The sequence below is a fragment of the Hippopotamus amphibius genome, chromosome 12 (assembly GCF_030028045.1).
Source record: "Hippopotamus amphibius kiboko isolate mHipAmp2 chromosome 12, mHipAmp2.hap2, whole genome shotgun sequence".
Taxonomy (NCBI): Eukaryota; Metazoa; Chordata; class Mammalia; order Artiodactyla; family Hippopotamidae; genus Hippopotamus; species Hippopotamus amphibius.
Window position 1 is genome coordinate 45,624,512 of NC_080197.1, and position 19,638 is coordinate 45,644,149.

General features: G+C 43.5%; 1 protein-coding gene across 1 annotated transcript in view; it reads right to left on the bottom strand.

Annotated features, from left to right (window-relative positions):
- PLCB4 (phospholipase C beta 4) overlaps positions 1 to 19,638 on the bottom strand; it is a 265,039-nt gene that overhangs the window by 162,996 nt on the left and 82,405 nt on the right. The window contains exon 2 of the mRNA XM_057703117.1: positions 8,965 to 9,063. Coding sequence (XP_057559100.1) covers positions 8,965 to 9,048 — 84 coding nt within the window. The 5' untranslated portion in view covers positions 9,049 to 9,063. The remainder of the gene's footprint in view (positions 1 to 8,964; positions 9,064 to 19,638) is intronic.

Consider the following 19,638-nt stretch of genomic DNA (forward strand, 5'->3'; position numbering starts at 1 on the left):
TTTAATTTAAAAGAGTTAACAGTAGTTGCCTCCAGGTAGTGGAAAACTGGGTTTTTTTTTCTTCTTATAGCAGAATGCTGTTTTTTCAGGGAAGCGGTAAAGTTTCAGTCATATAGATAGCTGTCACCTCCACGCTTGCATTCAGTACAAAGAATAGTGACCACATTTGGGTCCATCCTTTGCCTTTCTCAGTTGTTTACACAATGCAACTATGGTATGAATCTAGAGAGTATTATGATACACATTTTGGAAGAACCAAGTCAATCAGTTACTGAGTCGTGTCACTCAGAGACCTCATGAAAAGCCCAGATGACCTGCACCCTTGGGAGGCCACCACGAGAGGCCACACACATTCCACTGGTTTTGAAAGGAACCAGCTCTGACTCTACCTAAAGACTGAAATAAGTTTTGCATCTTACTTCACCTTCGAGGCAACAGTTTCATCATATACCTCTCCCCAGGTCACCTCAAATTCAAGTAAAATCTAAGAAAAACAATGCATTAACAATGCAAAGGAGGCTTCCACTCTCCTACCTAAACCTTCTGAACAGACTGGTGGCCCCAAGCCCCTGGTTTCTGGAAAGTCTGGAGCCATCGCCACCTTGCAAGGCCACAAGCGATACATGACAGAAGCAGAGGTGTGCAAAGCTTTGGTCAAACTGATGTGTATAAACGAGATGAGCAAAGCAAGTGACCATCATGAAGTTGAACTGAAGAGGAAAGTTAGAAACTTACACTCAGCTAAAAATAACTCCATGCTTGTTTTGCTTTTGTGAAATATGCTTGCTGTACTGAGAAAAAACAGAAAAACAGGATGACCTAACAATCCAATGTAACTTTAAGACGTTTTGCTAAAAAATGGACTGTTCTGCACCTGCTCTTGTAAGTTTCTGTTTGGAAACTTCCATGCTCTGTAAACATGTGCACTATAAAAGTAAATCTCACCCTGAGCTCGGGGCCCAGAACTTTGGAGCGTTAGCTCATCTGGGGCCACAGGCTTAATAAACCTGAGTTCTCCAGCCCTCTGGTGCTTGGTTTCTCGATGGACAGATTTCTGCAACATTTCTGGAGGTCCCAGTGAGATTCCAACCATGCAGGCCCCTTGAGCTGCCAGACCGGTGGCTCGGCTGAGTTGGAGCAAAGGAGCTCCAAGACGAAGGAGGAGGCGCGCCACCTGACGGTATTCCGGGTTCTCTTTTAGACCGGTGCTCTGACTTTCCAGGTGGCCAGGCCCCGACCGGACTCATTGGAGGGATAGACCAACTCACCAGGAATGGCCACAGGATCAGGTAAGGCCCTGGGGCACTGAACCCAGTCAGGTCCTGTGTCCGGATGGAAGAGGAGCTTGATCACCTCCTACGGTCTTCAGTAAGAAGACCACAAGTTAGGGACCTTCCCAGAGCAGGGAGGCACCCACCAGTTAGGAACCTTCCCAGAGAGGGGAGGCACTCACCAGTTAGGGACCTTCCCAGAGCAGGGAGGCACTGTGATAAACTCTGGTCTGAATGTATGTGTGAGTGAGCACCCTGGTTCGTCCCTGTTCCAGGGTGATTGTGTGGCTCCACGGCCTTTGTGGCTATGGAGTCTGAGTGGACCCTAACCTGCGGTTCTGTGGTGACCTCATACGGCTCAGGGCAGTGTCTGTCTCTGGGGGACCCAGTCCCTCCCTGTGAGTCAAATCCAGGCCAGGAGTTTACACTGGCCCACCAAAGCTAAGAGGCACCTAAGTTCCCCATGGGCATGCAGCCAGGTGGGCACCTGAATGGTCTCCTCTTCTGAGGGGACACCCACCCTTTTTGTTTTTGTGACACCTACACAGGACAGAATAGACAGAGGAGGGGAGACAATTGATTACTGATTTGATTTAGCTATCGTGTATGTCCAAATGGCCCTTTTGCCCTAGGGCCCTCTGCCAAGATTATTTTCTTAAAATTTTAAGGCTTACTCTCCTCTTCCATCAGCTGACTCTTTGAGCCGACTTATTGAGAAATTAGGTTTTCCCCAAAACACTTGCCCCATTTGCCAGACAGATTTGTACCTCCCTCCCTCTTGGTCCCCTGGACCAGTCTGTGCAGAGCGGCAAACTCTGACGTGTTCTTGTATACTTTCGGATTCTCATTACCAGGCTGCCTTCCTCTGTCACCTTTCCTTCATAATCCCCTGATTCCCCAAGGATTCCAGGCTCTTCACTTAGGCAAAGAGTATGCATAATTGCTCCCCCTGCCTGCTCAGTGCCCACAAGAGGGTCAATCACCCCAGACCCCCTCTGGAGCCCCACCTGAAGTAACTCCTCCACAAATCCCATTACAAGAGACCGCCTCTTTTTAGCCCTGTCTCCCTGAGACATTTAATGATCAGGCCCATCTTTAAGGAGGCACGTACTCGTGCTGTCTGGGAATACTGGGCTTTCCAGAAGTAGCAACATCAGCACTACCTGGGTTATAAGGCCCTAAGACAAGGCCCTTCCCGTGTGTGCCCCTCTCCTCCCTGGTCAAAGAGGTAGATTACACTTGTCAATGTGAGGGGACATTCCTCTGGGCTGACTGTTTTGGATTGTATGATGAAAAACTTTAAGAAAGGTTTTTCCAGAGACTGTGGGGTTAAGATGATCTCGGGAAAGCTCCACACCCTGTGCAAGTTAGAATGGCCCACCTGTGGGGTGGGATGGCCCACAGAGGGTACTCTAGACCTTCCTATGGTTAGAGCTGTGTACTGAGTGGTGACAGGGACCCCCGGGCACCCAGACCAGTTTCCATACATAGATTCCTGGCTGCAAATCACCATTCAGCTGCCTCCTTGGATTCGGTTCTGTGCAAACAGGCAGGGACAGTGTAGGATCCTCGTGGCCCAACCGGCTCCGAGGACAAGCAAAGAAAAGCTGGCAAAGGTTATCCACCAAGCAGACCCTGAAGAAGAGCCCCCTGTGCCTCTACCCTATATGCCAGCTGCTCCACCAGTTCCCGTTTAGCCTCCTCACCCTTTGCCAGACAGCCCTCTGCCATCTATGTTTCCACCGCCTCCAAATCCAGGGTGCCCTCCAAGCCCGCAGCGACTTTGCTTGGCTAACCAACCAGCTCAAAAGCCCATAGTTCTGTAGATGCCCCTGCGAGAGGCCCAAGGCCCTCCCCAGGTCAATGAGGATGGCTCCGTCTAGCCAGGATGCCCGGTCCTTTATTATCAGCCCTTCAGCACCACCGACATTCTCAACTGGAAACACCACACCCCATCCTATTCGGAGAAGGCACAAGCAATGATTGACCACCTTGAGTCCATTTTTTACACCCACCAACTTACCTGGGATGATTGTCACCATCTCTTCCTGACTCTCTTCAACACCGAGGAACACTGCCGGATCCTGTCAGAGGCACAGAAATGGCTCCAAGAGCAGGCACCACCTGGTACAGTAGATCCTGCAGCCTGGGCCCTGGGGGCTGTACCGGACGATCAACCCAACTGGGACTTCAACGCCCCGGACGGGAAGGACTTCCTTGATAAATACCGACAAGCCCTGCTGCAAGGACTGAGGGCAGGAGCCAGAAAACCAACCAACATGTTCAAGACAACAGAAGTGCACCAAAAGCCAGATGAATCACCCATGGAGTTCTGTGAGAGACTGTGTGAGGCGTTCTGGGTGTATACCCCCTTTTGACCCTGAAGCACGGGAAAAACAACTCATGGTCAACATGGGTTTTGTGGCCTGGTCTCATGCTGACATCCGCCGCAAGCTTTGGAAGCTTGAGGGCTTTTCTGGAATGAATGCCACCCAGCTGCTGGAAGTTGCAAACAAGGTGTTTGTGAACCGCGACCAAGAAGCTCAAAATGTGGCTGACAAGCACAAGAAGCAGAAGGTGTCCCTGCTGGTTGCCGCACTGGGGAACCCAGGTCCGGTAAAGCAGGCTGCTCCCCTGTGGAAAGGGGAAGCCAAGAGGAGACCGCCACTATGTCACGACCAGTGCGCCTACTGCAAAGAGACAGGACACTGGAAGAATGAATGTCCCCATCGTAGAGGGACAGCTGAAAGGTCAAAGAAGTTCAGTCGACCCAGCAGAGGAAGGTACCAGCCTGAGCCAGCCGCCCAAGACCTTATCGGCCTGGCTGGAGTAGGATCGGGATAGGGAGGACCAGGCTCCCTGATCCTGGGTCCCCTGGAGCCTATGATCGCAATGAAAGTAGGGGGCCAATCAGTGACTTTTATGGTGGATACTGGAGCTGAACACTCTGTGGTAACCACAGCTGTGGCTCCCCTGACAGGTCGAACAGCAACTATCATTGGGGCCACAGGGGACAGGGCTGCCCGCTCGTTCTGCAAGGCCCACTCATGTCAGCTAGGGGGCCACCTAGTGACTCATGAATTCCTGTACTTACCAGAGTGCCCCATTCCTTTGCTGGGCAGAGATGTGCTGACAAAGCTTGGGGCACAGATCACCTTTGTCCCCAGGAAGCCTGCAAGCCTCACCCTGGGGAGCCAACCAGCTCTGATAATGGCTGTGACCATGCCCAGGGAAGATGAATGGTGTCTCTATTCTTCAGAAAGAGAACAAACGAATCCAACTAGCCTGATAGAAGAGTTCCCTGCTGTCTGGGCAGAAAAGGGGCCCCTAGGTTTGGCCAAAACCCATGCACCCATAGTAGTGGACCTGAGGCCAGGGGCCACTCCTGTCAGGCAGAGGTAATATCCAGTACCACGAGAGGCATGTTTGGGAATTCAGGACCACATCCAATGCCTGCGTGACGCCAGAATTCTGATTGAGTGTCAGTCTCCCTGGAACACTCCGCTCCTACCAGTCATGAAGCCTGGAGGGAACGACTATCGCCCCGTCCAGGACCTCCGTGCCGTCAACAACGCAGTGATCACCATCCATCCAGTGGTCCTGAACCCTTACACCCTCCTGAGCCTCTTACCCACCCAAGTGAGCTGGTTCACCTGCCTCGATCTCAAGGATGCCTTCATTTGCCTCCAGCTATCACTAGCCAGCCAGCCCTTGTTTGCCTTTGAATGGGATGACCCATACACTGGGAGAAAGACACAGCTGACTTGGATCCGACTGCCACAAGGCTTCAAAAACTCACCTACCTTGTTTGGTGAAGGACTGGCTGCGGATCTTGCTGCCATCCCAGGAGAAACCTTGAACGGCACCCTACTCCAGTATGTAGATGACCTGTTGCTAGCCAGTCCCACCCAAGAGGACTGCTGGAAAGGCACCAAAGCCCTATTGGCCCTACTCTCCACCATGGGGTACAAGGTGTCATGGAAAAAGGCGCAGATCTGCAGATAGGAGGTCAAGTACCTTGGGTTTGTCATATCGAGAGGGCATTGGGCGCTCGGACATGAAAGGAAGCAAACCATCTGTTCAATACCTTGGCCAAGCACCAAGAAAGAGGTCTGTGAGTTCCTCGGGGCTGCTGGATTCTGCTGGATCTGGATACCGGGTTTCTCTGAAACTGCCAAGCCATTGTAGGAGGCCACGGCAGGGTCTGGTAAGGACCCCCTAGAGTGGGGGCTTAAACAAGAAAAAGCCTTCAAGAATATAAAGAGACTCTTAACCAGCGCTCCAGCATTAGAGCTGCCAGATGTGACACAGGACTTTAACCTCTTCGTGCATGAGAAAGATCATACTGTACTGGGGGTCCTCACACAAACAGTTGGGCCATGGCAGCACCTGGTTGCATATCAGTCCTAACGACTGGATCCTGTGGCTGCAGGATGGCCGCCACATCTCTGGGCATTAGCTGCTACAGTGGTCCTGGTCAGAGAAGCAGACAAGCTTACACTGGGACAGAATATAAATGTGAAAGTTCCCCATGCTGTTACCAGGCTGATGAACAGCTAGGGACATAAATGGCTGACCAACACCAGAATGACTCACTATCAAGGACTGCTCTGCAAAAACCCACAGGTCTGCCTTGAGACTGTGCGGACGCTGAATCCTGCCACCTTCTTACCTATGCAGGCAGGAACCCCTGATCATGACTGTGAAGATGTCCTAGATGAAATCTACTCGAGCAGGCCAGACCTGACGGACACTCCCCTCTGGAACCCAGAACTGGAACTGTCCACTGACAGAAGCAGTTTCATCCAGAAAGGACAACGGAAAGCAGGCTATACAATAACAACAACAGATGAGATAATAAAGGCTGAGGCCTTGCCACAGGGGTGGTCGGCACAACGGGCTGAGCTGTGGGCACTCATCCAGGCACTGAGGCACACCGAAGGGAAGTGAGCCAACATCTACGCAGACTCAAGGTATGCCTTTGCTACTTTGCATGTTCATGGAGCCATCTATAAAGAAAGGGGATGACTAACAGCAGAGGGAAAAGGGATCAGAAACAGAGAAGAAATCCTTTAGCTGTTAGAGGTAATTTGGAAGCCTTCCCAGGTGGCAGTCATCCATTGCAAAGGCCACCAGAAAGGAACTGATCCAGTCAGCAAAGGAAATCGATTGGCTGACCAGGCAGCCAGGGAGGCGGCGACCCAACCGAGTCCCACATTGGGTCCAGAGCCGATTTCTAAGGTCCTCTTGGCACCAGAATTGCCCCCGTCCCCGAGGTATACCAAAGAAGATCAATGGGCTTTAGGTGAGGGAGGAACTAAAGGAAAAGAGGACTGGTGGAAGCTTCCAGACCAAAGACTCTTTGTCCCCAGTGCTACAGCAGTCCAGCTGGTGAAGCAACACCACGAGACAACTCACTTAGGGAAAACTGCACTAGAAAGTCTACTGAGCCGCTACTATTTCGTTCCTAAGCTCCCAACCCTATGTGCCCAGATCAGTGCTAGGTGCGTGACTTGTACACGAAACAATGCCAGCCAAAGACCAAGACCCAGCCCAGGGGTGCTGACAGTTGGGACATTTCCCTTTGAAGGTTTAGAAGTGGACTTTACTGAAGTCAAGCCTTACCGAGGCAATAAGTATTTGCTTGTGATAGTCTGCACCTACTCGGGGTGGGCTGAGGCCTACCCCATCCACACTGAACGGGCACGAGAGGTGGCCAAGGCCCTACTAAGAGACATAATCCCCAGATATGGGCTACCTCTCTCCATAGGGTCTGACAATGGGCCAGCCTTTGTGTCTGAGATAGTTCAGATTTTGTCCAAGACACTGAGAGTCAAAAGGAAGCTCCACACTGCTTACAGGCCACAAAGCTCAGGGAACGTCGAGTGCATGAATTGGACCCTCAAGACTACATTAGCTAAGCTCTGTCAGGAGACCCAATTACCTTGGGTCAACATGCTACCCCTAGCCTTACTTCGAGCCCGATGCACCAAGAGGTCCTCAGGGTATTCTCCCTTTGAGATCTTATATGGGATCCCCTCCAGGGATAGGGAAGCTCAAGGGAGACCCCCAACAACTAGCAGACCTGGAGATGTCTCAACACCTCCAGGTCCTGGGAAAGGTCTTCTGCTGTATCACTCGAGAGACCTTAGAAGGGCTCCCATTCCCATGGGCAATTGGGTTCATCCCTGTCAGCCAGGAGATGAGGTATGGGTAAAAGATTGGAGGAAGGGACCACTTCAGCCAGTTTGGACTGGCCCTCATATGGTCGTCCTGGCAACCCTACTGCTGTTAAAGTTACAGGAGTCACCCCGTGGATCCACCACATCCGGGTGAAGAGAGCAGCACCTCTAGAAGGGTGAGGGACCTGGACTGCCAAAGCTCATCCAAACCAGCCGCTTCAGGTCTTCCTACGGAGACAACCGAGTCCCGTCTGAGATCTTCGACCCTGCTCCAGCCACTCCAGGGCTGACTGGTCTAAGCATGGTGAAAGCTTGAGGAATTCAACGAGGGATATCTGAGGGTCAGGGTTACGATGACACCCTGTCTTGTAAGGATTGGTTGCACCACTGGCCTTGATGTTTTCTATAGGCTAAACATAAGGGGTTGTGTTGGCTATAATCTACCCAAAGGTAATGGAATCCCAGAGAACTATTTGGGGGTTGGTTTTCTTATCTAGGGGGATTCAAAACACTTGCAGGAATAGTCCTACTCCCCCTTGGGACTTATCTCCTTTTACCCTGCCTCTTGCCCTTATTCATGAGGGTAGTTTCCAGCCTAGCTGAGGCCACCGCGGATAGGAGGGCCACTGCACGTCTCCTAGCCCTAAGAGGTTATCATCCCCTGGGCTTACAAGATCAAGAAGTTGATGCCTTATAAGATTTAAGGGGCATCAAGAGGGGGGATTGAAGAGGAAAGTTAGAAACTTACACTCAGCTAAAAATAACTCCATGCTTGTTTTGCTTTCCTGAAATATGCTTGCTGCTGGGAGAAAAACAGGATGACCTAACAATCCAATGTAACTTTATGATGTTTTGCTAAAAAAATGGAATGTTCTGCACCTGCTCTTGTAAGTTTCTGTTTGGAAACTTCCATGCTCTGTAAACATGTGCACTATAAAAGTAAAGCTCACCCTGAGCTCGGGGCCCAGAACTTTGGAGCATTAGCTTGTCTGGGGCCACCGGCTTAATAAACCTGAGTTCTCCAACCCTCCGAGTGTGGTGCTTGGTTTCTCCATGGACCGATTTCTGCAACACAATCACTGCTACATTTATGACAAATAGAAAGTTTTATGAGTAAAGCCTGCCCGAAGCACTTCATTAAGCAAAAACTATTACTCCAGGAAACTCATCTGTAAAACGAGCATAATGATGGCAATGAGCTTATAAGGTTACTATAAAGAATTGAACAAATACTACACAGGAAGTGCTTAGAAACTTCTCTGGCACACAGTAAGCACACGATAATTTACAGTGTCATCATTATTATGTCTGGCACAGGGAGAGTGCTCAATAAATTATAATATCATTATCATTATTATTATATCTCATAACTTTGACTCTTTCCAACTATTCCAACTTATAAATCTCCAAGATGTTCTTACTTATGTCAAAGACTGTTTACTCAATACTGTAATTAAATTGAAGTAATTATAAGAATGCTTTGAGAGAAAAGATTAATAACACTTCTTTACCTCTTCATATCTGTCAAAAACTGCTCCTTCTTGCAAAAATGAAGGAACTTCCTTCTGCCAATTGAATTCATAAGGCTTGGCCATGATTATATACGAGACCTAAAAATGAAAAAGAATATTTCATTAGTGTACACAATTAAAAAAATAAGTGAAGATCAAAGGTTAATCACTTTATATTTTTGTATTTGCAAAAGCTGTTCTTCATACACATGGACTAAGTCCATAAATTGTCTTTTTTTTCTTTCCTTCTTCCCTTCATCTGACCCTGAATCCCTTCTCCAGGTCTCTAAGCCTGATGAAATAACATCATCAAGAAATAACAGAGGTGATCATTTGGGAAGCTTCCCCTTTCCTATTCAAGTCCGATAAAACAATTTTACACATAAAATCTGATGTCTGGATAAAAGAAAGAAACCGCACACCTAAACCTATATATAGGAGAGGTCTGCAGCAAAGAGCAAGTGGTTATACAAACCTCCACTAGGCCGTTTTTCCCTCCCTTCCCATACCTTTTTTCTGTTTTCTTTTTAAAGGGGGCTCATATCTATTTTTTTCTTCCTCATTTGCAAGTTATACTTTCTGTTTTTAGTTTTCTATTTAGGAAAATTCTTAAATTTTTAACACTCATAATTGATCTTCTATTTTTCTGCCAATATCTAGAATTTTATATACCTATATTTCACGCCCTGAAATGTTTTTACCTCCTTTTATTCCATATTTCCTTCCCCCCCAGCACCTCCTGTACTGATATAATCTGGGATTTGGATGCTAGATTGTAATTTATCTTTTTCTTTTCTTTTTACTTTTTTTTCTTTTTGCATAGCACAGAAGACTTAAGAGCAAACTTTGCCCATTTCTTTCTTTCTTTCTCTTTCTTTCTTTCTTTTCTTTCTTTCTTTCTCTCACAATTACTTCCCATATCTCTTATTTCTCTATATTTCTTTTTCTTCTTGACAGAATATATAATACATTAAATCTTTCAGAGTAGGTTTTTAAATCTTTTCGATACCTTGTAAGTCTGTAAATACCTATATGTTCTCCTAAAAATTACACTAATATTTGATTGGTCACAGAGGAGTAGGAGTAGCTGGAATTTTTACTGCTCTTGCTCCTCTCTTTAGCCCTCGCTCACCCACTCCTCACTTGGGCCATGCAGGGAACAAAAGAAAGTCTGCTTTCTAGCACAGGCAGTGAGCATGACATTGAAGAGAAACTGGCATTGTCCAGGGTGGTTGCCTGCACTTAGGAAGAACCGGGTGTTCCTTTTACCCACCCTTCTTAGCATCCTGCACCATGGTGTGCATGCAGTAGCTGTAAGCAGGGCATCTTAAATGAAAAGGTGAGCACACAGCAAGAATTATCAAATGTTTGAGCAATGCCAACAGCACGGAAGACAGACACCAAACACAATAAACAGGAGAACCATCACCGAAGAACCTAGAGTTAACAGGACAAACAGAACCTGGCTTTGCCTTAAGGATGGCTGATACCCCCAGAAGGAGGAAAGAATGCATTCTGTTCCCCAAATACAATTAACTACAGATTCGGAAATTAAAAAAAAAAAAGATTATTGAAATCAAACTCTTAATAAATAGGTGAGCTGAACTGTAAAGAGAATTCAGATGAAGTGCTGAGCCAAGGAATTCTCACAGAATGCAATACAAAAAGAAACAGAAAGCATGACTGAAAAATTTAGAGAGCTGAAAAATGGAAACAGAAGGTTCAAAAACCACCTAATACAAAAACTTCTTCTATTAGAAGGAGAGAAAGTAAAGCCAATGGAAGGATGGGAATAATTAAAGCAACAGTAGAAGAACATTTCTGAAATCTGAATATCTGTGTCCTTAATATGAAAAAATCCACTGATGCAGGCAGTATACCTAAACATACCTTGAAATGACTGAGAACAAACAATACAAAGAGAAGTTACAAAATTTCTCAGAGATGCATTGAGAGAAGAGAATTTAGAGTTGTATGGATCAGCATGGAATCAGGACAGCGTCAGCTGTGTTACACATGAGAAGACATGGGCAATGACTGCAAAATTCTGAGCGAAAATAACTTCAGACTCGAAACTCTGTAACCAGTCGAATGAGGGTTATACTTTTAGGAGAAAGTTAGATATTTACAGACTTGCAAGGTATCAAAAAGATTTAATAACATACTTGGAAAGATTTAATGTATTATATGTTCTGCCAAGAAGAAAAAGAAATACAGAGACATAAAAGACACAGGAAGTAACAGTGAGAGAAAGAAAGAAAGAAAGAAAGAAGGAAAGGAAGGATAAAAGGAAGGATGGAAGGAAGGAAAGAAGATAGAAAGTAGGACTTCCCTGGTGGTCGAGTGGTTAAGAATCTGCCTGCCAATGTAGGGACATGGGTTCAACGCCTAGTCAGGGAAGATCCCACATGCCGCAGAGCAACTAAGCCCGTGCACCACAACTACTGAGCCTGAGCGCTAAAGCCTGCAAGCCACAACTACTGAGCCCAAGTGCCACAACTACTGAAGCCTGCAAGCCTAGAGCCCATGCTCTGCAACAAGAGAAGCCACCTCACTGAGAAGCTTGTGCACCACAATGAAGAGTAGTCCCCACTCTTCACAATTAGAGAAAGCCCGCGTGTAGCAATGAAGACCCAATGCAGCCAAATAAATAAATAAATAAATAAATAAATGAACACACTATAAATGGAAAACACAAAATAAAATGACAATATATTACTAACTATAATAAATATGAATTGGCTACATTCATTTATAAAAAACAGAGGCTTTCAAATTAGGCAACATTATGGTTGTTTACCAGAAATATTTATAAAATAAAAACTATGTAGGAAGTTTGAAAATGAAGGGGTGAAAAGAACATATAACAGTCACATGCTGGGAAGGGAGCACATGTAACACTAATAATGTTAAACAAAATAGACTTCAAGGAAAAAAGCAAGACATAGTGATAAGTTATATTAAGAGAAGGGGTGCTCAAAATTATTTAACAGTCATTAACTTCAATATGTGACCACATGGCATCAAAACATACATTGAAAAACTGAAAATACAAAGAGAAACTGGCAAAGTCACAATCATATTAGGAGATAATGATCCTCAGAGATTAATGGAAGAATCTTGAGGATTTGAATATCATTCTTACAAATTTAACCAAAACAATTTCAATGACTCAAGTTAACATAATTTAAATACATTAACTAATGAGTTTAGGTCCCTGTCTCCCCCATATAAATCTTTCCTTCATTCTCTCTTTGTATCCAGCTACCCCCTACACATATAACAATCTCAAAATCTAATCATGATTAGGTCACAGAGAACATCTCAGCATTTTTCAAGAGTCAGAAATGAAGGTGGCCATGTTTACTAATCACAACTAGGCCAACTTATAAATTAATGACAGAGAGTGTATAAAATCCACACACACAGGAATTAAACACAAACCTGCACACAAACTTCTAAATAATTCTTGAGTTGAGCAGGATAGTCAAAGCGGAAATTATAAACTTCTTAGAAATGAAAGATCGATACCTAGATATATAATATGTAGCCTCAAATAGTAAAACAATGATGGGTAAAAGTAAATTATTTTCTGAATATGCATATTCTAGATAAAATTTGGCAAGTGTTGGCGAGAGAGATAGAGAGAGAGAGATGGGGTAGGAAGGAGGATGAGGAAGAACCGTAAACTCACAATGTCCACGATGAAAGGTGGAATATAAACACAAAGAGAAGGGGACCACTGCAAGATATGCTGTGTATAGCTTTAACCAAAATACGTGAAAACTTAAAGTGGGTGTTTTTCAAAGTTAAGATAAATTTGGCTCAACAAATTGAGCAGAACACTTAGACCAGAGATCTTGGAAGAAATTGAAAAAATAGTCAAAGATTAGGCCCAGAAGGTTTTACAGGTGAGTTCTACCAAATCTTCAAGGACGAGATAAACCCTGTATACCTACATTTTTCCAGAACATAAAAATAAATAGACTAGACTAGACTAGACTAGAATAAAATAAAACTACTACTCAACTCATTTCACAAGTCCCTTATCAGACTCTGACACTGACACCACAAAGGGTTAATAAGAAACAAACCAACCAACCTTAGAGCTCATTCTTACAGAGAGAAATCTCTGATAAAATATGAACCAATCTATTCCAGAAAGGTATTGAAAGAATAATTTGGGATGTTTCCACACTGAAAACAAATCAATGTGATTCACTAAGGAGCAAAGTCTAATAGTGCACACATTTCAAGATGATGTGAAGCTGAACGTGAAAACTCTCTAATACATACCATTAAATGAAAACCACATTTTCACAGGAAGCCACGTAATGATATGAAACAGGAACAGCGTGACACCATTTACCTAAATACACAGCTACAGAATGGCATGAACAGTGTAGTACCATTTATGTAAAAACATGCACACACACACAAGACAAAAGCATATATTTCTCTAGATACATATACGTGCATCTAAAGAAATTATTAAAAAGTTTGAAAAGAACCTTGCAAATTTATGACTCTGCTTACTTCTGGGGAGGGAACAAAGCTTGGGGCTGAAAATCAAGATATCGTTCATGTTCTCTCTGTCCTGGACCTTTTTTACTCTACGGCTAAATTTCTGTATTCACGTGCTACTTGTCTAAATAAAAAAGAAAGCAAATTTCGAAAAGAAAAAAAAAGTTTAAATCATACAGATAGGGAGACACATGAATCTTCAGTCCTAAATAATTTAAAGCAGACGAAGAGCACATTAGGTCACGTTTCAAGATAGCTTCTTCACATGGCAACCGTTGCTGTTTGAAAGAGGAACTACTCCAATATTTACTACTGATCAGGCTAAAAACTGATGAAAGCATGAAGGGCATTCTAACCAGCCCAGATGAGGCGGGAAGCAGCCCTCCATTCACCAGTACCAAGGCATCCCATGGAAAGCCGAGGCGGACAAGCCACGCCAGCGGGAGAAGAGAGTCCATCCGCAAGTAGGCTGGTCCATGTCTCAATCTCCCACAGTGGCTGTGATTGGGTCTCTCTTCCTCTCTCTGCTTCTCTGTTCTTATCCATCTGCCCATTTCTCAGTGTCCACACACACAGCCCCTTTACCCAAGGCAATGTCGAAGCAAGCTTTTAGTGCAATGATGTGCATTCCTGCCTTCTATGTTGTTTATGATCTGCAGAGAAAAACAGACATGCAGACCCCCCTCAGGCTGTCACGGCCATGTTGTTCAGTGATCTATAATAAGACAAGTCAACTACAGGGACCTAAGTGTCAGCATTGAAGACGGATGAAAAACAACATGGCGGCCTCTCCGGCGGGCAAAACACCTCTCCTCTGCAGACCTCTACGTGTCCTATGATCTTTCCACTTCTGCCAACCAATCCCTTTCAATATTTCCTTTGGTTTTATTTTAAAGGAAATAGCAACAAGGGGCTTTTGATATGAAAGACTCACTCCAAAAATGAAAATGAAAAGACAGCTATATCAACTTGCATCATCTTTCATGGGTTTAACTCTGGTTCTCCCAGGATCTTTTCAGTAAAAGGACACACGGCAGATGTCCTCAGTACATGATGCCTCTCCAGTTTCACTACTATCCTTATTACTAAAATATTCATGTCTACCTTGGGTACTAATTTCATCATAATGGTCTCATGATATGAAGGACGTTGATGGGGGCTAATGCAAAGAGGAGGGTAATTTTGACCTTAATCTCTAGAGCTTGGCAGTGGAAGTAGGAGCTCAATTCACTGCTTACGTTTTCAGAGCTTCGGGTTTCTGAACAAGGTAAATGGCATTTCCGAAAAATGACACTGGAGTATCCTGAATTTTCCCAATTTTAAATGAGGTTGAGGGGAGAGGGACCGCTCCTTGCACTGTCTCTGAAATACTTCCTCAGGTCTGCTACTAGGGGCAGCGGCTGGCTTATTTTATGTAGAAGGTACAGCTATGATCTACACACCAGAAAACACTGACCCAGCCAGTCATGTTTAATAGCGGTTTGATCTAGGTAATTGAGTTTTAAATGGGAATAAAAGAAAGTATGTGTCACAGTCCAGCTGACTCCAGAGAAAGTTAAAGAGACAAATAGTCACTTCTTTTAAGAGTCAGGGAGCAGGGAACTGGCCACTCTTTAACTATGTCCTTTTTGCAATGATCTCAAAGCCCCCCTCCCCCAACTGATAAAAAACAAAAAACAAACAGAAAACAAAATGCTTTCACTGCCATGCCAAAAACTCCCCTTCACAAATTCTCTGGCTTGCCATCTAAGCCCTCATTTACAAGCTACTTCAAGGTTCAGCTGTCTCCTGGAAGAACATCACCTCACCCCACAGAGCCCACAGGAAAGGGTCCTTCTTCAGAAACCCGGGAAATGAAGGAGAATTTACACAAGGATGGATATATAACTCGGTACCTTTTCCAGAGTAAACACCTTGAGCAGCTACTGGAAGGAGGCCAGTGGGCTTTTAAATAGTCGCATTGTTTCTAAATTCTTATGCAACTGGAATGGATTAGCTGTTACACTGGCTGCAGAGAAAAAACTCCCTGGACTGCAGGGAGGGGATGAGAGAGTGGGGGAGTCCCTAGAAGACCCCGTTTCAGAGTAAGCAGCAAAAAGCTCCTTCTCAAGAAGACGATGAGACTAAAAGCATTGGTGGGGAGGACCACCAGGGAGCTCAAGTTGGCTGTGGGTACCCAAGTACTTGAGTAGGATGTGCCGATCACCCAGGAAGATGGTCTTCCATCCACTCACCTATTCAGTTGGGCTAAACTGAGGAAGGGCAGCTCATTGTTTGCTGATCTGCTCTGCCCCTGCATCTTTAGATCTGCTGTCTGCTCTCCCTGGCTAGACCTAGAGAGTGGTCTTCAAAACTCACCGGACCACCTATCCCAGGTATGCTGGCTCAATTGTGGATTCAACTCTGCTCCCCTAGGCCAGCTGGATTAAAACTTTGGTAAATAATTTTTTGTTTCTGGACCTATGTCTCATGTTCTGGTAGAGAGCAGACAGGGAGATGTACATGAAATCAGGTATATTTAAGGTCCTGGGAATGGTAGGCTGAATCACAACTGACCCCCAAAAGATACATATATCCTAATCTCTGAAAACTATAAATGTTACCTTATACGGCAAAAAAGCACTTTGCAGATGGGATTAAGTTAAGGATCTTGAAGATGGAGAGATTCTCTTGGATCTTCCCAGCGGGCCCTAAATGCTATCACAAGTGTCCTTATAAAAGGGAGGCAGAGGTAGATCTGACATGAATGGAAGGGGAGGCAATGTGACCACAGAGGCAGAGATTGGAGGGATGCGGCCGTGAGGCAAGTAGTGTTGACAGTCACCAGAAGCTGGAAGAGGCAAGGAGCAGATTCTTCCCTCCAGCCTGGAGGGTGTATGGTCTTGCAGACACCTTGATTTCAGACTTCTGGCCTCCAGAACAAGGAGAGAATAAATTCCTGTTGCTTTCAGCCACTAGTTTGTGCTAATTTTTTAACAGCAGCCCAAGGAAACACATAGAGTGGTCCCACTGAAGCTGGGCATGGCAAGCTGCCAAGTCAAGCTGAAAAAGAGAAGGGACAGTTCTGCCTTGAAGGGATGGGCATTCAACATACGTTTGTTCAACTGAATCAAAGAAAGACTGAAAAAAAAGTAGAATGGAAGGTCATCTAGAAATGAATTCAGATAACTCCTATCCTTCTATTTCAAAGCCCTTTTGAAAGGTAAAGCGATTTCTACAGTGTATCTTTCCCCTGGATCCAAATGCCATTTCACAATTTTGCACCTCAGCAATAAATATGAACTTTAAATAAACCCCGTAGCTTCCCCCCAAGACAACCAAGACTTTCTCCACTTTTTGTTTCTATTTGTGAACAAATGAATTCGTTTGAAAAAGCAATGCTTGCACTTGATAACATAGGGCTTTCAAGTCAACAAACATGCACCACAGGCTCAGTTATGGATTTTAAGTGAAACTTCTATCTTTACCTTCCACCTTACAACAAAAAAGTTCCATAAAGAATTAATCCTTTCCCTATCCAACCATACAAATCCCATTAAACCAAATCACCCATGGCCTTAAATGACCCCATGTTGAGAGCAACCAAGGTTGTTTCCCAGAACACAGAGGGTTGAGGCAAAAATTGCACTGATGGAAAGTCAATTAGTTGACTCCGTCAAGCACATTTCAATGTCCTGCTCATCAATCTTTAAATAAGGTAATCCTTAGATTTCCAAAAACAGATGGACAGCTACAGTAGAGCATCTAGAGCCTTTAAATGGCTTTACTTCAAGTAAGAGTTTAATTTGACACTGATATATTGCATCATTAATGACAATTTCCCCATTTGCTAAAAATACCTCCATTTTCATTAAGCCATTAAATAAGCTTTTCAAAAAGCATGTAAAGGGTTCAGGACTAAGAAAATGATAATAAGCAAAGCTGTAGAGGGTTGGAGGTAAGAGTATTCTTGCATGGTTTGACGAAAAAGAACTTTGCGATACATTTCTAGAGCATCGGAAATGTATACAAAATCTATGTACAAAAACACTTTCTCACTGTTGTGTTGTTTATGGGAGAAAAAAAATCATCTTTAAGTATGAGCAACAGTAAGCAACTGCTTAAATACACGATAGTATTTGAATATTCTGTGCCCATTAAAAATAATGCTTTCAATGAATAGTTCTTTGCTGAACAAGAGCAAATTTAGAAGAGTTTCTAAAAATATTCACAACTCTTGTCAAGCAAATACAAATGCTCTCAACATATTAGTAAGCAAGTAAAAAAGCTGGTTATAGGATAGTTTGCAAGTATGATGCAAACTTTTGTGCATTATATATGTATTCCTTACACACACACACACACACACACACACACACTTTTTAATAGTGGAAAAAGAAGAGCAAAATATACACCAAAATACAAGCAGTCATTACATCGTGGTGTCAGAATTTTAGATGATTTTTATTTTCTTTAAGACTTTCTGTATTTTAAAATATTTGTGGTGATTATAATTTTTATAGTCAAGAAAAAGTGATCTTGAAAGTAAAGTGAAGGTAACATTAAAAATCTTTTTTTTCACATAAATCAATTTTTAAATAATGTTTTTCACCAGAATTCCTGGCAAGAACAAACAGCAGGAAGAGACTAATAAATAAAGCTGTAAAATGTTCTCCTTTTCCTTTTGAGATTTAAAATCTCTACATCAGAAGCCTCAGGCATACCAGTTACAACCGGTTATTACAACTGGTTATGCAGTAGTTACGTAGTAATACTAACTAAAACGTGGGCATTAACTCTGAAACTCCTACTGTACTTATATTTGGAAATAAAACAGATTATGGTGGTGCAGGATTTAGTCTTTGAGGAATTTGAAACTACGAGAAACCTAAGGCCTTTACCGTGATACATCTATTACATTCATCATAAAGATACAAAAATGTATTCATTAATAAGTATTTATTATTTATAAAGTACCACTTGATTTGAAATAATTTCCTGGAATTTATAAAAGACACAAATCAAATAGGAATAAAATAAAAACAGCAAACATCCGCTTTTGTCTCTATCTCCCCTGCCTCAATGTTAATCATACTTAAGAGGCAATGTAACTTTCTTAAGATTTAATAAAGAAAATTAAATTCATCTATTCACAAGACAGAGGAATAAAAATATGAAAATGAATTGCCTTTCTCAATTTATTAGGTGATATTTATGATTACATTACAGGGTTCATTATATCAGAATTTTACAAAACGTCTAAAAGATGCTTGGTGATCTGGGATACGCAGGATCCGCTTCATTTGAAGGTAATGAATAACTGTTGATGTATAATTCAGTCTGTAAAGACCAGTTTTCAAGGAAATTAGAATATGATGAAGTATATAGTTTCCCAACAAAAGAACTGATTTGTTTCAAAAGATTGTTGGACGGTTGGTTGTTTGCCTGCAGCAGTTCCCTTGGAAATGACTTCTGGATTCACGTGCCAGCCCTCCAAGATCCTCTTGAACAAGTTAAGTGGCTGAAATTGTGTTAAAAGTAGTTGTCTGACTGGGGTTCTCCGACCTGATAGTGCCTTGCTAGTCACCTCTTCCCCCTCAGTTAAGTTTCTCTGAAGGACTCAGGAAGAGGCCCGGATTTAGGGACCAAAATTGGTAAAGGAGGACTGCATGGCAGAGGTTCAGAGCAGGAAGTATGAAGCCTTCTGAGGTGTCATTTCCTCAGTATTTAGTAAGTCACTGGCTTAATATTAACGCATGATCTTGCAGAGATATACCATTTGCATATTAATGATTTTTGTAGTAGTGAATTACAGACATGACAGCTAAAAAACAATTTTGTTTGATAGGATGCAAGATAAATCAACCTTTAGGATATGAAAATATATAGATTGTGTTCCCTGGGGAGAGGAATATATAAATCAACTGTTTTTTTTTCTCTGACTTCATGGAATAACAAACTGGTCTTAGTAAGATGTTTCGTAAACATACATTCTGCAAAGTAAAGGTATCTTATTCCTTTTATGCTTCTGATATAAAGTACCTCTGTTTTTACTGACTAAGGGAGTACAACAAACAGCAGAAGGTGTTTTATTACTACTGAGTATTTAAGATAAACAGAGTTAACCTCAAGAGCCCTGAGAAATACAACAGTCCTAAGAAATAAGACAAT